Below are 19059 nucleotides of genomic sequence, written 5' to 3'. Positions count from 1 at the left end.
CTCCAACTCAATGGGAGTCGGCCTGAGAGTCTCTCCCTCCTCATCTGCCCCCCTCCCCCCATGCTCACTCTCTCTCTCTCAAATGATAAATCTTTTTTAAAAAAGGACCATGACTGATAGTTGAGTGTACAGAAATGTGAACTTAAAAAAACTGCTTAAAAATGCTAATAAAGAGGTGCTGAGAGTAATGGAAACTTAGGTGTAGAAATTGAAATGCACACTCCTTTCATATGGTGAACATAAGTCCTAGAGAGGCAAGCAACTTACTCAAGGACATGTCACTGGCTAGTGACACTAACGAGAGGTTGCTTAGGATTTGCTAAGAATCATGAGAGATTCTTAACTATAGAGAACAAACTAGTGGTTGATGGAAGGAGGTGGTGGGGGATGGGCTAGATGGGTGTTGGGTATTAAGGAGGGCACTTGTTATGATGAGCACTGGGTGTTGTATGTAAGTGATGAATCACTGAATTCTACTCCAGAAACCAATACAGCACTGTATGTTAACTAACTAGAATTTAAATAAATAAATAAGAATATTAAATCTTCAACTCCAATAAAGAAAGAAAAGGAACAAGCTATTGTTATATACAACACTTGGATGGATCTCAAAGGTGTTAGGCTCAGTGAAAGAAGCCAGTCTTAAAAAGTGATATACTGGATGGCTCCATTTATAGGACATACTCAGAAAGATAAAATACAGTGAGGAGAGCAGGTCAGAGCTTGCCCTGCGGTGGGCATGGGGGGGTGCACACAAAGCATAAGTGAGCATAAGCTTTCTGCGGCTCCCCCTGCTTGTGCTCGCTGTCAAATAAATCTTTATTTATTTATTTTAGAGACAGAGAGCATACAAACAGGGGGAGGGGCAAGGGGAGAGGGAAAGAATCTCAAGCAATTTCCCTGATGAGCGCGGACGGAGCCTGACATAGGGCTTGATCTCACCACCCTGAGATCATGACCTGAGCCGAAATCAAGAGTTGGCCACTTAAACGATGAGCCACCCAGGCGCCCCTCTAGAATTTTCTTGAAGCACTGCATTCCAGTATGGTCATATCGTCAGATATAAGCCAAGGTTTCATAGATAATCCTTAATTACCAACATGGTACAACCTTGTCACAGGCAGACTGCTCATCACAATGTTGTTACCACTACAATTTACTTCTTAATCTTCCTCTGGTTTAGTCCTTTTGGGCCTGCTCCTTATTACTGAAAGATATATTATTTTAGAATTATAAACAATAATAGCAGGAATAATTATTATTTGTGAGGGCCTAACCCAGTGCCAGGCACTGTTAGACATTTTTATTATCCCATTTCATTCTCTCATCAGTAGTAAATCAAGTAAGAAGTATGATTCCTACTTTGCAAATCAAAAACCAGAGACTCCAGTTAATAAGACTTGCTGTAGTCCCAGAACCTCGCAACACAGAGAGGATGTGCTCAATATCTACTAAGTACATGCTGGTATCTACAGTCGCACTGCTAGTAAGTGGTAAGCTGGGGCCTGCATTCAGATAAAACCTGTCTCCCTATTTGATTAAGAGACACAGAAGCAGGAAATTGTCAAAGTACAACAAAACTCCTATATATCTCACAGTCTGTATTCTCATTTCTGGGAAGGTTTGGCTTAATTTACATGCCACACTGTCAAGGCTTACTTTTCCAGCCCATTTTATTTATTTACCTGATCTTCAATTTGCTGGGAGTAGTAACAAATTCTACTCTTTTAAACAGAATTTTAGCCACAACCAAACAAGCAGAAATTTGATAACCAGACAACTGTGGAATTTCATGAGATCAAAAATGACAAACTTCCACATTGATCAACATTTTTCCACGTGCATTTCAAAGAACAAGAACTGAGATGGGTTATCAAAACAATTTGGGCTGAAATATGGGGGAAAGGCTTTAGAGTAAGAACCCTAAATGTGAAAGTCATTCTCCCCTCATTCCAGGCACCATCAACTCCTATCAAAAGCCAGACAATGTGGGCAGAAAGGAGGGAGAAACAAGGAGGTCTCAAGGGCTCTGCTATTGTTTATGCGAGGTTTTTCCCTTCTACAGAAGTCAAACACAACTTTGGCAAATATATATACATGAATGATACGTTTGCTCAGAAAATTTTTAGGAAGAAGGGTACATGATTGTTTACAAAAATGGAGGTTGTTGCTCTATGTAATGGGAACCACCAGAGGGTTCTGAGCTACATAATGCCAAACTTAGACTGCATTTTAGAATAAGGGCTGTGGCATTATCTGGTAACTTTCAAAAATAATATGTCAAGGGCTCTGCACAATGCTTAGCATAGAGAAAGCAGGCAAGTGGCAGCCATAAAAGGTAAGGAATATATGACAATACTTGGTATCTATCTAAGATGGGTTATTTATATGCAATCCACCATCTGTGAATCAAAGTAACAGCTTCCAGTTTTTCTAATGCACTTCAGAAAAGATGGAAGTGTTTTTGTTGAAAATTCCAGCCAGTGGAGAAAAAGTCTGAAATGCGCTCGTCAGTGCTTCTCAGAAGTATGTCAGGAGAGTGCACTGTGCTGGGTGAATAACTGTAAAGCCATGTGTGCACCCCATCCGCCTCACTGCTGAGCATATATCCTAAAATGACAACCACTGCAGCTGGAGCTTATAAGTTAAGTGGTAAAAAATATCAATACTCTTCACAAATGGCCATCCTGTGAGTTTAGCCAAAACCAGGGACAACCAGAAAACATACATGACACATCTCCTTGGTACACCTCGGAATGAGCCCCACACCACAACAAAGGACAAAGACCATAGGGCAAATGGCTATGTTCCCCTCTCCTGACAACTGGTCTGTGAAGGGCATGGAGCCTCCTGCCAGAGACGGTCTAGGCCCCCACGGCACTGTGCCATGCGCTGACAAGTAGCTGTGGCACTCATCAATGCCAACCAACCCACTCTGCCTCTTCTCGTAGGCCCTCACCCAATTTCCTTTTCACTACATTTTTCTTACTTTGCTCATTTTCCTCTGTACTCGATTTCAAGCATCTGAGGACAGGCAAGGTCTTGCACTCTTCTGAATAACTCACACGTCTTGGCCAAAACTTGCACTCCTATGGGGTGGCTGGTATTCCCGCTATCCTCCTGCCATGCCTTCTGTGGGTGCCAGGCAGCCCCCACGACTAGCACTCACACATAACAGAGCAGCCACTCATGTAGTGTAGGGACTCGCAACCTAAACACAGCGAAGTAGCTAGCCTCCAGGTCCTTTCCAGCCCTGAGATTGAAGGGCATCCCAGGTGCAAGGACATGGCTCTTAGACTGGGTATCTGTGTGCATTTATTATGAGAATCAGTATCAAAAGCATATCCCACAAAATGGTGAAAAAATAAAAGTTTTACTGAAATAAATTCTAACTCTAAATCCCCCTCATTTCAGTGTTGTGAACATTTTCAAAAGGATTAGTTCATCTTCAAAAAGTAATGTTTTTGGTAGAAAAAATACTCAAGCTATCAATAAGTACTTGATTTCAGGGCGCCTGCGTGGTTCGGTTGGTTGAATGGCTGGCTCTTGGTTATGGCTCAGGTCATGATCACAGGATCTTGAGATCAAGCCCCGAGTTGGGCTCCCCACTCAGCAGGAGTATGCTTGAGGATTCTCTTTCTCTCCCTCTGCCCCTCATCCACTCATGAGTGCATTCTCTCTCTCTCACATAAATAAATCTTTAACATTTTAAAATAAATAAATAAAATCTTTTTAAAAGATTTTATTTATTTTTTATTTGAGAGAGAGGGCATGAGCAGGAGGAGAGGCAGAGGGAGAGGGAGAAGCAGACTCCCCACTGAGCAGGGAGCCCGATGTGGGGCTGGATCCCAAGACCCCAGGATCACAATCTGAGCTGAAGGCAGACACTTAACCGACTGAGCCACACAGGCACCCATAAATAAATAAAATCTTTTTTAAAAAAATCCAAAAATCTTTAAAAAAAAAGAGTACTTGATTTCAACCCCAGCTCTATAACAAATCAGCAATATAATCCTAAAAACACTTCGTTGCCATCCTGAACCACAGCTTTCTCTACTGAAAAACAGGAATAATGTCTATGCTACCTGTACCGTGATACGAAAAAGAAGTGCCTTATAAATACTTAAATCTTTCACATCCACAAGAGACAGATATTCTTTGCAATTCGGGCTGCTACAGAATCACCAATAAAAGCAGGAATTACTGTATGATATTGCAGAAGTACAAAGTACAGAAGTTTATGCTGAATCCATGCATCACCAGAGCAAATGCTGGAGCTGTTCATTTTGACGAAATTCTTGGAACCAGACTGGCTGCCTTTCTTTCATAAAAGTGCAAGTGCCAAAAATAACATCCATTAAGTGAAGGTTCCAATTAGTAATGTAGGTATTACTATAAATTCAGTGCTATACTCACACACTGTATCTCCAGATTCAGTTAGTGGCCACAAGTAGCCCTTGACATAAAAAGGTAAGAACTGAGATGAAAGGTACGGCAGGCTGGGGGTCTCCTCACCATGTAACAACCATGATCAAGTTGAACAAGCGCCCCCTGGCCCTGGCCCATTTGCTGGACCCACCCCCACACTGTTGGTTCAAAGGCGGCAACCATTTTCCCAAGCAGATGGCCAATGGTGGTCCTTAGGACTGTAAACTGGACACAAAGAACCTTCTGTTGGCTGGCTATCTTGCCCCCTTGTTCCAAGGTAGTCGACTGTACTACCCGAGGTTGACAGTGCATAATACAGAGTGGGCACTGAGATAATCAATGATATTCAATTCCATATTTACTGAGCATCTAGTCTGTAAAAAATATAATGCTGGACCCATGGAGATTACAAACATGGTCTCCACCAGCCAGGAACCAAGTACTAAGTGTCAAAGAAAAATAGAATTAAAAACAAAAACAAAAACACATACAAGAAAGGTGAATCCGGAATAAGCAGATATTTTGAAATTTTCAAATATTTATAGGAATCACTCAGTCTTTATGATTAACAAGAAGAAAAAAAAAGTCTCCTGAAGTGGTTTCCTTTCCTAAGAATTCTTTTTTTTTTTTTTTAAGATTTTATTTATTTATTTGACAGAGAGAGACACAGCGAGAGAGGGAACACAAGCAAGGGAAGTGGGAAAGGGAGAAGCAGCCCTCCCCTCGAGCAGGGAGCCCAATGCAAGGCTCGATCCCAGGACCCTGGGATCATGACCTGAGCCAAAGGCAGATGCCTAACGACTGAGCCACCCAGGCGCCCCATCAGTAAGAATTCTTTATATTCCATTATTTATTCCTAGAATCAAAGTAATCTATAGATTTAGTGTAATCCTAGTAGAAAATCCCCACGGGTATTTTTGTTTCCGTAGAAAATTGATAAAACTGATTCTAAAATGTATTTGTAAATACAAAGGAGAAAGAAAAGCCAAGACGATCCTGAAGAACAAAATTGGAGATCTTACTCCATGACATATTAAGACTTATTTTAGAGCGACAATATTTAAGATAGTGTGACCCTGTGCAAGGACAAACAGAACAAATGAACAGAGTAAGGAGTTCCCAAACAGGCCCACACATATATCAATACCTGATTTATGAAGCAGCAAATATGCTCTTCAATTAAAGAACTAGGTCAATATGGAAAAAATAAAAGTAAACCATCATCCCTGCACAGAAAAGTCAAATCCAAGTGAAACTGTAGATCTGTGTATGAAACATAATAAAATAAAATTTCCTCATGAAACCTGAAACTAATATAACACTGTATGTTAACTACACTGGAATTAAAATAAAAAATTAAAAAAAAAAGAACTTCCTCATGACCTTGGTGTAGACAAAGATTTCTTATATTGGACATAAAAAAGCACCAACCTTAAAGAAAAAAAATTGTTAATTGAACTACATTAAAATTAAAAACTTTGATTCCTCAAAGTCACCATTAAGAGTGAAAAGGGGGATGCCTGGGTGGCTCAGTCGGTTAAGCGTCTGCCTTCGGCTTGGGTCATGATCCCAGGGTCCTGGAATCAAGTCCCACATCAGGCTCCTTGCTCGACAAGGAGCCTGCTTTCCCTCTGCCTGCCACTTCCCCCTGCTTGTGCTCTCTCTCTCTCTCTCTCTCTCTTTGGCAAATAAATAAATAAATAAAATCATTAAAAAAAAATACTTTCAAAAATTAAAAAAAAAAGTGAAGGGACGCCTGGGTGGCTCAGTCATTAAGCGTCTGCCTTTGGCTCAGGTCATGATCCCAGGGTCCTGGGATCGAGCCCCGCGTCAGGCTCCCCGCTCCGCGGGAAGCCTGCTTCTCCCCCTCCCACTCTCCCTGCTTGTGTTCCCTCTCTCACTGTGTCTCTCTCTGTCAAATAAATAAAATCTTTAAAAAAAAAAAAAGGCAAGGGGCGCCTGGGTGGCTCAGTCAGTTAAGCGTCTTGCCTTCCACTCGGGTCATGATCCCAGGGTTCTGGGATCAAGCCTCTTGTTGGGCTCCCTGCTCAGCGGAGAGCCTGCTGCTCCCCCTGCCTGTGCTCTCTCTGTCAAATGAATAAAATCTTTAAAAAAAAGAGAGAGAGTAAAAAGGCAAGCCACAGAGTGTGAGAAGATATTAGCAGTATATACATCCAACAAAAGAACTGTACTGAGAATATACAAATAATTCCTACAAATCAATAAGAAACAAAACTAGAAAAATGGACAAAAGAAGTGAGCTGACAGGTCACACACACACACAATACATATTTATGACATCCAAATGGCCAATAAGCATAATGGAAAGGTGCTTAATTTCAGTGAGTCATCAAAGAAGCTAGTGAATCAAAACCACAATGAGATACCACTGCACAACCACACGAAAAGCTAGCATTTAAAACACTGACAATATCAAAGTCTGTAAAGAATGTAAAACAACTGGAATTTTCCTATCAGACAGCCTTTGCCCTAAGCGAAATATTCCAGACAGCTGTTTCCAGGTGTTAAACAACAGGCTCAGCAGGACTGTGATCCTTGAGAAGAGAAAAACACAAGGTGAGCAGCCTGTCACCTCCGACTTCCTGCCTTGGGGCACCTTCCCAGCCACAGTGCAGGGAGTTGGAGCCCAAACCAAAGTTGGAGCAGTCTCCTGGAACCGAGGAAGCAGACTGAGATGGGGATTCAAGGCTGGAGGATGCGGAGGCAGCTAGAATGTGCAGGACAGAATATCTGAGAGAAGGGGTTGCATGGGAGGCAGAAGAGGAGGGAGGTGCCCTGTGGGTCCCTGGCAGAGGACGGGGCAGGGACCAGGTAAGGTAAGATTCTGGAAGGCCTAACAAAGAGCAGTGATTGTAGGGTGAAGCTCTCACGGTGCCCCACATTCAAGCATCAGCCAATCCAGCGTGGAGAAGACCTGCTGAGCACCTCTGTTCTTTAGCTGACATCCCAGAAAAGCCAAGCATTAAGTCTAAAGAACGCCCTCTAGAGTAAGGGCCATGCCTGTGGACGGAGGATAAATCCAAAACAGACTCACTCTAACAAAGCGTAAAAACAAGCCTGACAGGGTCAAAAGAACAGGCCAGGAACTGCCTGTCAGAAACGAAAGCCTCTCAAAACAAAACAAAACAAAACAAAACCGAAAGAGAGAGAAAGAAAAAAGAAAAGAAAAGAAAAGAAAAGAAAAGAAAAGAAAAGAAAAGAAAAGAAAAGAAAAGAAAAGAAAAGAAAGAGAAAGAAAGAAAGGAAGAAAAAGAAAGAAAGAAAGAGAAAGAAAAAGAAATGGGACACCTTGGTGGCTCCATCAGTTGGGTGTCTGCATTTGGCTCAGGTCATGATCCCAGGGTCCTAGGATCAAGTCCCACATAGGGCTTCTTGCTCAGCGGGAGCCTGCTTCTCCCTCTGCCTGCCACTCCCCCTGCTTGTGCGCTCTCTCTCTCTGACAAATAAATAAATAAAATATTAAAAGAAAGAAAGAAAGAAAGAAATGAAAGCCTCTCTAAAGTAAGATAACAAGATCCAGAATCCCCATGGTGTGACATCCACATATCTAACACGCAATAAAAAATTAGTAAACACACAAAGAAGCATGAAAATGTTGATTCGCAATGTAGAGGAAAAAGTAATCCATAAAAACAGACCCCAAGGGGTGCCTGGGTGGCTCAGTCATCAGGCGTCTGCCTTCAGCTCAGGTCATGATCTCAGTGTCCTGGGATCGAGTCCTGCATCGGGCTCCCTGCTCGGCAGGAAGCCTGCTTCTCCCTCTCCCACTCCCCCGCTTGTGTTCCTGCTCTCGCTGTCTCTGTCTCTGTCAAATAAATAAATAAAATCTTAAAAAAAAAAACAGACCCCAAGATCACCCAGATATTCAAATTAGCAGATAAGTTCTTTATTATACCTTTAAGAATTTGGAAGCGGGGGCGCCTGGATGGCTCAGTAAATTAAGTGTCTGCCTTCGGCTCAGGCCATGATCCCAGGGTCCTAGGATCGAGCCCCTTTATCAGGCTCCCTGCTCGGTGGGGAACCTGCTTCTCCCTCGCCTCCCTGCTCATGCTCTCTCTTGCTACCTCTGTCTCTGTCTCTGTCTCTGTCTCTCAAATAAATAAAATCTTCCAAAAAGAAAGAAAGAAATTGGAGGCAAAGATGGGCCTGATGAGTGAGAAGATGGTGAATCTCAGTAGAAAATGCAAACTATCAAAAAGAACCACGTGGAAATTTTATTTTTTTATTTTTATTTTATTTTATTTTATTTTTTAAAGATCCTGGGATCATGACCTGAGCCGAAGGCAGACGCTTAACGACTGAGCCACCCAGGCGCACCCCCCCGTGGAAATTTTAAAATTGAAAATAGCACATCTGAAATGAGAATCGTAAAGGGATTGACAACTGCAGAGGGGTTAGTGAACTTGAAGAGAGATCAACAGATAGGACCCAAACTGAACAACAGAAAGAAAAAAACCGTGGTGTTGCTGACCCAACCGAGCTTCCAAATACATGAAACAAACTGACCGCATTTGCAGTTACAATCCCGTCCTAAGTACCACACACTCCTGCCTTGTCCTTTTCTTCACCAATCGTGCTAGAAGGCTGCCTATTTTACAGATGCTTTCCCACGTCAGCTTTTGGTTTTATTGACATTTCCATTTCTTAATTTCTGTTGTCATTGTTACTACTCTCTTACATCTGTATACTGTGGACTACTTTGTCTTTCTAGCTTCTTGAGTTAAATGCTTAGGTTTTTCCCTCCAGTCTTTCTTGTTTCCTAATAATTGCTTTTAAGGCTAAAAAAACTGATAGAATTAAAGGGGTAGGGGGTAGAATCCATCATCATAGCTGCTGATTTTTTTTTTAATAGCTGCTGATTTTTAATACCTGTCTCTCAGTGAAAAAAGAGACCCCAAAGACACTCAGCAAAGGTACACGATAAAATAGGCAGACAAAAAACAAGTAAGGAGGGGCGCCTGGGTGGCTCAGTCGTTGGGCATCTGCCTTCGGCTCAGGTCATGATCCCAGGGTCCTGGGATCGAGCCCCACATCGGGCTCCCTGCTCCACGGGATGCCTGCTTCTCCCTCTCCCACTCCCCCTGCTTGTGTTCCCTTTCTCGCTGTCTCTCTGTCAAATAAAAAAAAAAAAAAAAGAAGTAAGCCTGTGGAAGATTTTAAACATCAACCAACTTGATCTAATTCACATTTACAGAAAACTACAACTGCAGAATATATATTCAAGTACAAATGGAACATTCAGTAAGATGGGTCATACGTGGGGCCAGAAAATTAGTCTCGGTAAAGGTCAAAAGACTGAAATTTACAGAAGATCTTCTCTGACGACAATGGAATAAAGTTAGAAATCAGCAAGATATTTAGACTCCCCAAATATTTGGGAATTAAACACTTCCAAGAACAACACATCAGGGGCACCTGGCTGGCTCAATCAGTAGAGCATATGATTCTTTTTTTTTTTTAAGATATTTTTATTTTTATTTATTTGTCAGAAAGAGAGAGAGAAAGCCAGAACAATCAGGGGAGCAGGCAGAGGGAGAAGCAGGTTCCCCTCTGAGGAAGGATCCTGATGCGGGTCTCAATCCCAGGACCCTGGGATCATGACCTGAGCCGAAGGCAGACGTTTCACCGACTGAGCCACCCAGGCGTCCTGAGCATGTGACTCTTGATCTCAGGGTCGTAAATTCAAGCCCCATGTCGGGCACAGAGTTCAGTTTAAAAAATAATAGTAATAAAATAAAAAAAGCACATCAGAATTTATGTTCAAGAAAGAGGTGGGACCCAAGCAGAGTTCTGAAAGGCAGGCAGGTTGCAAACACACAGAAGAGCAATGTCAGGGTACAGCCACCAAAGGGGCAAGGAGTGGGGAATGGCGGGATATGCGTCAAAGGAGGCCTTCAGGGAGTGCTTTCTTTTACCACAGCTCATCTTCTAAGTAGCAATTTTAACCTTTTCCCCCTAGACCCAGATAATGTGCTTGATATACTCCTATGGGTATAATTCTCAGCTCAAGCATGTTAACTCATCTCTATTTCCCCATGCAAAACATGCATTATTTGCAACACGCGTCACAACACACAGTGTATATCACACGGAGATCTGAAGCACGAGTGAAATCCTTAACCAACAGATAATGATTTCATGCTTTCTCCAATTTTTATTATTTTCTTTGATAGAATGCTTCATTAAGGAAAAAATTCTTATGGTTAAATCATTTTTGATCATCCTCCTTTATCCCACAACTGAAATTCCTGTTTTCTTCTATATAAGGTTTCATGAAAAAAGGGCCGTATAAAATGTATTCACCTGCAGGAAATAACGGGTGTGTTAAAAAAAATATTACATATACACAATTCCGCATTTTCACAGTTCAGAACTTAATCCCTAACAGTAAGTACATAAATATAATCTTTCCAAACAACCTCTTTTTAAGAATCTGACTGATTTAGGGGCGCCTGGGTGGCTCAGTCATTAAGTGTCTGCCTTCGGCTCAGGTCGTGATCCCAGGGTCCTGGGATCGAGCCTCACATCGGGCTCCCTGCTCCGCGGGGAAGGCTGCTTCTCCCTCTCCTACTCCCCCCTGCTTGTGTTCCCTGTCTCGCTATGTCTCTCTCTGTCAAATAAATAAATAAAATTAAAAAAAAAAAGAATCTGATTTAACTTCAGTACCTGTAAGACTCCGTAGTTGCACTGTCTCCCACCTTCTGATGTATATGGATACTCAGTACAATTTAACAGTAATGGGAATTAGTGTTGATCTATCAAATTCCTGTTCTATTACCTTCAATAAAGTTTTTTTTAAAGATTTATTTTATTATTTATTTGAGAGAGAGAGCGTGCACGAGCAGGAGGGGCAGAGGGAGAGGGAGAGAGAGAACCTCAAGCAGACTCCACGCTGGGCACAGAGCCCGACATGGCGTGGAGCTCACAACCCTGAGATCACGACCTGAGCTGAAACTAAGAGTCAGAGTCTTAACTAACTGCACAACACAGGCACCCCCACCTTCAATAAAGTTTTATTTGAGAACTATAACATAGTTTTAAACTGAGAATAAACCATTTCTTAAAGTCAGTTTTCAGGTAAGCTCATAAATAAAACATGGGACATAACCAAGTTAAATAATATCCTGAAGGACAGAGATGTACTACCTTAAAATTAGAAAATCCAGAAATAATTTATTTTTTTAATTTCAATTTTTCAATAAAAAAACTTATTTTTTATTTTAGTTAATGTTATTTATTTTTTTAAGTAAACTCTACCCCCAATGTGGGGCTCGAACTCACAACCCCAAGACCAAGAGTCTCAAGCTCTACCAACTGAGCCAGCCTGGTATGCCTACAAAACTTTTTAAATTGAAACGGTTATTTTATATTTAAAACACTCACTACCGAGAAGAATAGGAAAAGTTGTGTGCATTTTTTTGTTAAATCTGCAACTTTTTGGTTTAGAAAAAAAAATCCTCAGAGAAACAGAATTTAAAACTTAAAAATGAGTTAAAATCAAAATGTGAATGTGAATGTGAATGTGAATGTCACCACCCCCCGAAAAAGATTCAAATTAATCCTACATAAAAATGTAAAGTCTTAATTTCATAAACCACTGAATGTCACCTTACATATTTGAAAGGTTCTTACTTGGAGATTTCTCCCTTGGGCTTGTCATCCTTCTCACAGCTTTAAATACCACCTATAGGGGCGCCTGGGTGGCTCAGTTGTTAGACATCTGCCTTCGGCTCAGGTCATGATCCCAGGGTCATGGGATCGAGCCCCGCATCGGGCTCCCTGCTCCGCGGGAAGCCTGCTTCTCCCTCTCCCACTCCCCCTGCTTGTGTTCCCTCTCTCGCTATGTCTGTCTCTGTCAAATAAATAAAATCTTAAAAAAATAAAATACATACTTACATACATAATACATACCACCTATAACCTGATGACTCCCAGGCTCCCTCTCCAGCCTGGACTGCCTCCCTGAATTCACACTGGTAGACTCGAATGCACTCGAACGACACATCCACCTGGATGCCTACTACCAGGTATCTCGAATGTAGTATGCCCAAAAGGCAGCTCCTGACCTTCATCCCCTGCAACCCACCTCCCCAAACCCCACTCTTCTAGTCTTTTTCCAAAAACCTTGGAGTCCTCCTTGACTTCTCTCACACCCTACTCACCCCACCTCATATCTAATCCAACAGCGAATCTAGACAGCTGTGCCTGCTGGGATTCACAGAATTTGAACCCTTCACCACCACCGCCAACCCGGTCCAAGCCATGACCGTTCTCATTCAGATGAGTACAGCCAAACCCTCAGTGGAACCCCTGCTTCCTCTTTGCTCTCCTTCAGAATACAGCAGCGAAAGACATTTTAATAAAACATAAGTCGGGGCCTGTTACTCCTTCCCAAACCACGAGTCAAAGTCAAAATCGTCAAATGGTTAACAAGGCGACATTCTTCTCCAGTCATTCTCTCCTCACCCCCATTTTATCTCCTACCAACTCTCCTTTTGCTCTCTGCTCCAGCTACTCTGGGCTTCTCCTAGAACACGCTAAACAAGTTCTGCCTGGGGGCTATCGCACCCTGATTCCCTCTGCCTGAAATGCTTTTACCCCATCATTTCCAAGGCTTGTTCCCTCACCTCCCTCCCAATGCCACTTTCTTAGGGAGGCCTCCCTAACTAAAATCACACCTTTCAACATTCCCTAGCCCCTTTCCTGTGTTATTTTTCTCCCCAGCACCTGCTACCATCTACCATACTTTATATTTCACTTACCTAGCTTATTTATGGTCTGTCTCCTCCCACTAGAATGAATTTGTAAATACCAAGAGGGCAGGGATGTTTTTTTGTTTGCTAATGTTTCACCGATGACTAAAACATTACCTGATACATAGTGTGTGCTCAATAAGTATTTGCTGAAGAAAGAAGGAACCGCTAAGGAAAAGAGGTTTATTAGTGAATGCTTTTATTCCTCTTTTACCAACTCTCCTGAAAGTGAATTTTCTTTAGTCAAGCCACTGAAATTTGGAACATACGACGCATGAAATAATATGGCTTCCCTTTTTTTTTCCTCCTGTACACATGACTAGCCCTTCTGACCCTGAATGATCCTGGCAAAAAAACTACCATCTGCCCTCTCCTTCCAGATTCATCACTGACACCCTCATCTACCAGTATTCTTGGCTTCCAGATTCCTGTCTGATCCAACACTGTATGTTATAACTGCAAATGTTTTAATCCAACCTATATGGATATTAACCAACTCTTAGAAAGATCACCCTATAAATGATCAACAACAATTTGTAACACAAAGTAAGACTGTGTTCCTCTAGAAAAAGAACACCCGAGGTCCAAGAAATTGATTTGCCTTCAGTAAAACATGACTCAGGCAAATTCTTTCATAAAAAGCTGCTGCGGGGCACCTGGGTGGCTCAGTCGTTTGGCGTCTGCCTCCAGCTCAGGTCATGATCCCAGGGTCCTGGGATCAAGCCCCGCATCAGGCTCCCTGCTCCGCGGGAAGCCTGCTTCTCCCTCTCCGACGGCCCCCTGCTTGTATTCCCTCTCTCGCTGTCTCTCTGTCAAATAAATAAATAAAATCTTAATAAATTAATTAATTAAATAAAATAAAAAGCTGCTGTAAAGAAGTGATTATTTGGTTGGGCTGCCGTCAGTTTGGTTCTTAAATCTCTGTATTTTTTGCATTATAAAATAACACCAATTTGTCAGAGAAAGAAATCACAAATGCAAAGTAAAAAGTACAAGTTTTCTCCCCTTGTGCCGAAGCCCCAATTTCCATACCACGCCTACTCATTTCCAATTTGCTTTTTTCCACTTAACCACTACCTGGATGCCTTTCAGGGTTAGTACTTTATTTTTTTTTTTTTCTAAAGATTTTATTTATTTATTTGAGTGAGAGAGAATGAGAGATAGAGAGCACGAGAGGGAAGAGGGTCAGAGGGAGAAGCCGACTCCCTGCCGAGCAGGGAGCCCGATGTGGGACTCGATCCCGGGACTCCAGGATCATGACCTGAGCCGAAGGCAGTCGCTTAACAAACTGAGCCACCCAGGCACCCTCAGGGTTAGTACTTTAGAGTACACCTGCAATAAACAGCCTTGTGTGCCTCTGTGACAGACCCCCTATAGTAGCAGTTCTCAAACTTTTTTAAATTCAGGACCTCTTTACACTCTTGAGAATTACTAAGGACCCCCAACGAGCTCTTATTTATATAGGCTAGTTCACCAATGTTTCCGTATTAGAAATTTAAACTGAAAAAATTTTAATTATTAATTTAAAAACATTTTTTATTACTAGAAAATAACTGTTTTCCGCAAAAAAAGTAGCCTTTTTAGATAAGTAGATTTTCTTCTTTGAAGCTGCACCAAAACACCTTAAGTGGTAGTTTCTTAAAGGTTAGTTGTGATGTAGAATCTAAAACTGTATCAGGGAACTTTTGTACTGTTACATTCAAATCCATTGGTCCATCTTGCACCTTGGATGGATCTTTTTACCTGTGTGTGATTTTATAATATCACTTACTGATCACTTAGAAAATACTGGCTCACTGAATTATGTAGATTTTCTGAATAATACATTTCATTATATCAAAACAACACATTTGTAAAATATCACCACCAATCTCTACAACACAATAGCAGATACAAGTTTTCCAAGATCCTAATTTTCATTGGAAAGCTAAAATTTTATCACTGGCAACATATACTACCAGTTGTTTTCCTTGAAAGACTCCTTTATACTCTTTTTAGCCTGAATAACCATTGTTTGTCAGTGGTAGTTGAAAAATGGTAGTTCCATGAAAAAAGCAGCTAGTGCAGCTTGCTACTCAAACAGCTGCCCGTCTGCTTTTCTTGGAGATAACCGAGATCCCTCAGCGCTCAGCAGAAGTGCTTTGCGTGTACTTCTCATTTCAACCTACTAAAAAAAACACATACGCAAGGGCCAATAGTTCATAAAATTAATCTTTCCTGCTTCATCAAGGACATTCTTTAAGTGAAAAACGAAGTTTTATTTTATGTATGTATTTATTTATGAGCGCACGGCACAATTTATTTATAACGAGTACAAAGAACACAATGGCTACTAGTATAGTGAGGTGTAGTGCTACAGCCTTGACTCATGCTAAGGAGCCTGCATGACTTCCGCACCATTCACCATGACTATACTGTTCTGGATGAGAAGAGCTTCCTGGATGTGAAATTACTGGGTTATTGGTATATGCATTTTAAATTCTGATAAGTTTGGCCAAAGCTCTCCAAAAACTATGTACCAATTTTCATTATCTAAGGCTGCATGATCATCACTAGTTAAAAACATAAATAATTCACTTTATAAATCCTGAATTGGGAAAGCACCATAATGTAACAAATTTCCATTTTTGCCTGTCTAAAACCGGGGCTAAAATGTAACTAATATTTCAAGGAAAACTACAATTCGAGGACTCAAATCATTTAGATGAGGTATTTTTCTAAAAGAAAGTAAAACCTCCACAGTCAAATGCAAGTCCATGCAATAGAGACCTTTGTTTATTGTGGTCACCCACTGTTAAGAGGCATTTGAGATCGAATTTCAAAGTATATGCCACCTGCACTCATCTCACATTTGCTTACAGAGTGGGTGGGACCGATATTTCAATATAAAGCACAGTTTGAAAAATGTCAGGCTACAACAGTACAAACAGGCCCCTAATTAATTGGCTCAGGGCTGGCCCCTGATTATGAACATCAGTCTAAGCTGACCCTTAGCTTTAAAACTATACATAGAATAACGGGAAGTATATGGTGTAACACACACAGTCTGCAATCAAACGCCAACTATGTTCATAAAAATGTCAAAGACAACCTTTCTTGCCCCAAATGTCATCCAAAATAGGGAGAGAGGAGGATAAAAGCTCCATCCATCCCTGGGAAACGATTACTCCTGTGTCAGGTAAAATAACCAGGCGGGGCCGGGGGGGGCGGGGGGAAAGATCCTCAATTCACAAGGGACACCGCTTCCCCACTCAATTTTTCCCACGTAGCTCCAAAGTGCATATTTTTAAGTCCGACTTATGACTGAAAAGGTCAAGGATATTAGTGTCAACTAGGATCTGTGGTTCTTAACCTTTTGGGCAACACAAGCACTCTTGAGGATATGATAAAAGCTCCCCGTGGATAAAGCAGTAAAGGATCCATGTACCTCGGATATAACCCAAGCCTAAGGTTTAGAGCAGGATCATGGACTCTGATCCTGAGAAACCACTTAAGTCCAATCTCCTCAGGAAACTGGAAGAGTAAAATGGCTTATCTAAGGTCAACAGTGAGTTAGAAGGGGAATTAGGCAAGAAATAAACAACTCAAAGAGATTTTGAATAAAGCCAGCCAGAGTCCCCAAATAACTTCTTATCCAAAGAAAGTTCCACCACAAACTAAGAGAAAACTATAGTAACACAAGTTTCAAGTACAGCTGGACACAAACGCCGTTGTTCAAAAGTCCCTTATGCATTCCTAAGCTGATACATAAGGAAAAATATGACCAGAAAGCTTGAACAGCACTCACCATGTTCCACAAAAACATTGCAGTGTGGACCCCCATGCCTTGATGATTCCTTCTTCCCTGCTCCTTTGATAAAGTGCAGGGCAGGCAAACTTGGCCTTCTCTGGTCCCCAAGAACTTTTCCAGGCTGCTGCCCCATAAAGCAATGATAGGCACCCCTTTCCAGAAGAGGGTTCAAGATCTTCCAGAATGGTCAGTGGGCTTAGAAGGAAACAGTATATATTTGGGATTTCACATTCACCGAATCTCCACAAGTCAGTAATTGAGGTCAATCACAAAAAGACATCTTCCGTAAAAAAAAAAAAAAAAAAAAAAAAAAAAAGGAAGCAGAGTTTTTAGGTTGACATATGTAAACAGGAGTTCCGATTACTTCTGCAGTTTATCAGTTTGAAGTAATGTAATTGCAGTGCTACCCAAAAGTTTCTTGAGTTTAAGTGTCTTTTATTGGCTGAGTAAGTTTCTGTCTTTTCAAGAAAAAAAACAAACATTCACAGGGATGCTGTAAAAGGGTCAGTAACACTAAAGTCATTTCGATTCCCACAACATAAAGGAAATGTTGATCGTCTCTGGATGCTTCTCCAGAACTTTTTTCCTGTGGAAGTCACCCACCCCCTATCTTAGTTTCTTCATCTTCCGACAAATTTCCTGCCCAACTAGCTGCCGCTCCTGCTTCTCTACCGTGCGCTCCGGAAAAGGACACGGGTCACCCAGACTTCAGCGAGAGCTTGCCCTCGACTCTGACGAGAAGGAATGCACTGCCAGCAACTTTTAAGTCCGCTTTTTAAAAGGCCTGTGAAACCAGTCCAGACTTTTCCTTTGCATTAAAGTTTTTGTTTGGGCTGAGACTAAGGGAACCGTAGGTGACATTGGAAGAAGTCAGGGCATTGGAGGCTCTAGGGAGCAACCTGGGGGGAAGGGGAGGCCACTTGACAGCAGAGAGGGAATATGAATGGGGGGGCTCCGTGGCCAAACTGGAGGCCGGGAGAGGGAGCGAGGGGCGGACCGGGGGTACGGGGGAGGCTGCCGGGGCGGGGCACGGGCGGCTTACTCGGGGGCGTCGCTCCTCCACGCCTCAGGAAACGGGGTGTCCCAGGTCTGGGGGAAACAGAGACCACCCCCAGTGTCCCAGAGCCGGGGCAGGGCTGTACGGGACGAAAGACCCTCGCGGACCGGGAAGGCGGGAGGCGGGCGGAGAGGGGAGGCCCGGCCGCCTCAGCTGCCCCGAGGCCAGGGGTCTCTGCCCGAGACACCCTCTTCCCCGGCTCCGGACGTTGCTACAGCCGCCGCCGCCAGGCAGTCACATCCCCGGAACTCCGCCGCGAGACCCAGCCTCCCCCCGCAGGTGGGGGCCGTGGACAGTGGAGGGGCTCCTCAGCCGCAGGACCCGGGAACCGGCTCCGGCTCCAGCGCTGCTCAGGGACGGACACCGACCCCCGCGGCCGCCATGATGGATTAGGAGCCGCTCCACAACGAGGCCAGGCCCCGCCCCTGACCCCGCCCCCCGGCGACGTCCGGCGCGCGCCTCGCGGGGACCCGGGCCCTCCCGGCGCCGCTCTCGGGGACGCCGCCGCGCCCTCTGCCTCTGGTCTCCCTGCCCGCCGGAACTTGGCCCCGCACGACCTTTTTTTAAATGTGGTTTTTCCGAGCTCAAGGTGAGTGGTAAGGCAGCCCCCGCCTCCCCTGTACGGCCATTGGTCCCTGAGAATCCGGGTCAGGTCTCTCTCCTGCGTCCCATTGGCCAGTGAAGGCAGCGAGGCTAGAGTTCCCAGCCAACCGCATTCGGCGCAAGCCGCAGGGCATGCCGGGAGTTGTAGTCTCGCGGCGCCCGCCCCTGCACGCGCGCACCCGAGACTTCTTGCCCTCTGCTCCCAGCTCCTGAGCTTCGGTCCCGCCCTCCTGGGAGACGGTGGACTCTCGCCGGCCTCGCGTAGGGCTGGCCAATGTCTCTCCTGCGCGGGGAGTGAGCCCGGCGAGGAGCCAAAGCCAGGGGAAAACTGCGGATTGGATCGTCTCAGAACCGGAGCTGGATTACTTCCTTAAGCCTCTTTAGGGAAGAAAATTTGGCTCGCTTCT

At 43.4% G+C, this 19059-nt stretch overlaps 2 protein-coding genes across 2 annotated transcripts in view; both read right to left on the bottom strand.

Annotated features, from left to right (window-relative positions):
• ABL1 (ABL proto-oncogene 1, non-receptor tyrosine kinase) overlaps positions 1 to 17291 on the bottom strand; it is a 142726-nt gene extending 125435 nt beyond the window's left edge. Inside the window, exon 1 of the mRNA XM_028090521.2 lies at positions 16990 to 17291. Within this exon, the coding sequence (XP_027946322.1) occupies positions 16990 to 17125 (136 nt within the window). The 5' untranslated portion in view covers positions 17126 to 17291. The remainder of the gene's footprint in view (positions 1 to 16989) is intronic.
• A 151-nt stretch (positions 17292 to 17442) lies between these two features.
• LOC148162461 (uncharacterized) lies at positions 17443 to 18424 on the bottom strand. The gene has a single exon (XM_088018851.1). The coding sequence runs from the start codon at positions 17851 to 17853 to the stop codon at positions 17755 to 17757; it is 99 nt and encodes a 32-aa protein (XP_087874977.1). The 5' UTR covers positions 17854 to 18424; the 3' UTR covers positions 17443 to 17754.
• Positions 18425 to 19059: the final 635 nt, after the last annotated feature.

The sequence above is a fragment of the Eumetopias jubatus genome, unplaced genomic scaffold (genome assembly GCF_037043125.1).
Source record: "Eumetopias jubatus isolate StellerSeaLion01/CBP00866 unplaced genomic scaffold, mEumJub1_p1.0 scaffold_15, whole genome shotgun sequence".
In the NCBI taxonomy this organism is placed as follows: Eukaryota; Metazoa; Chordata; class Mammalia; order Carnivora; family Otariidae; genus Eumetopias; species Eumetopias jubatus.
The sequence above is the reverse complement of the archived record's forward strand: the minus strand, read 5'-3'. Positions and strand labels throughout refer to the sequence as shown.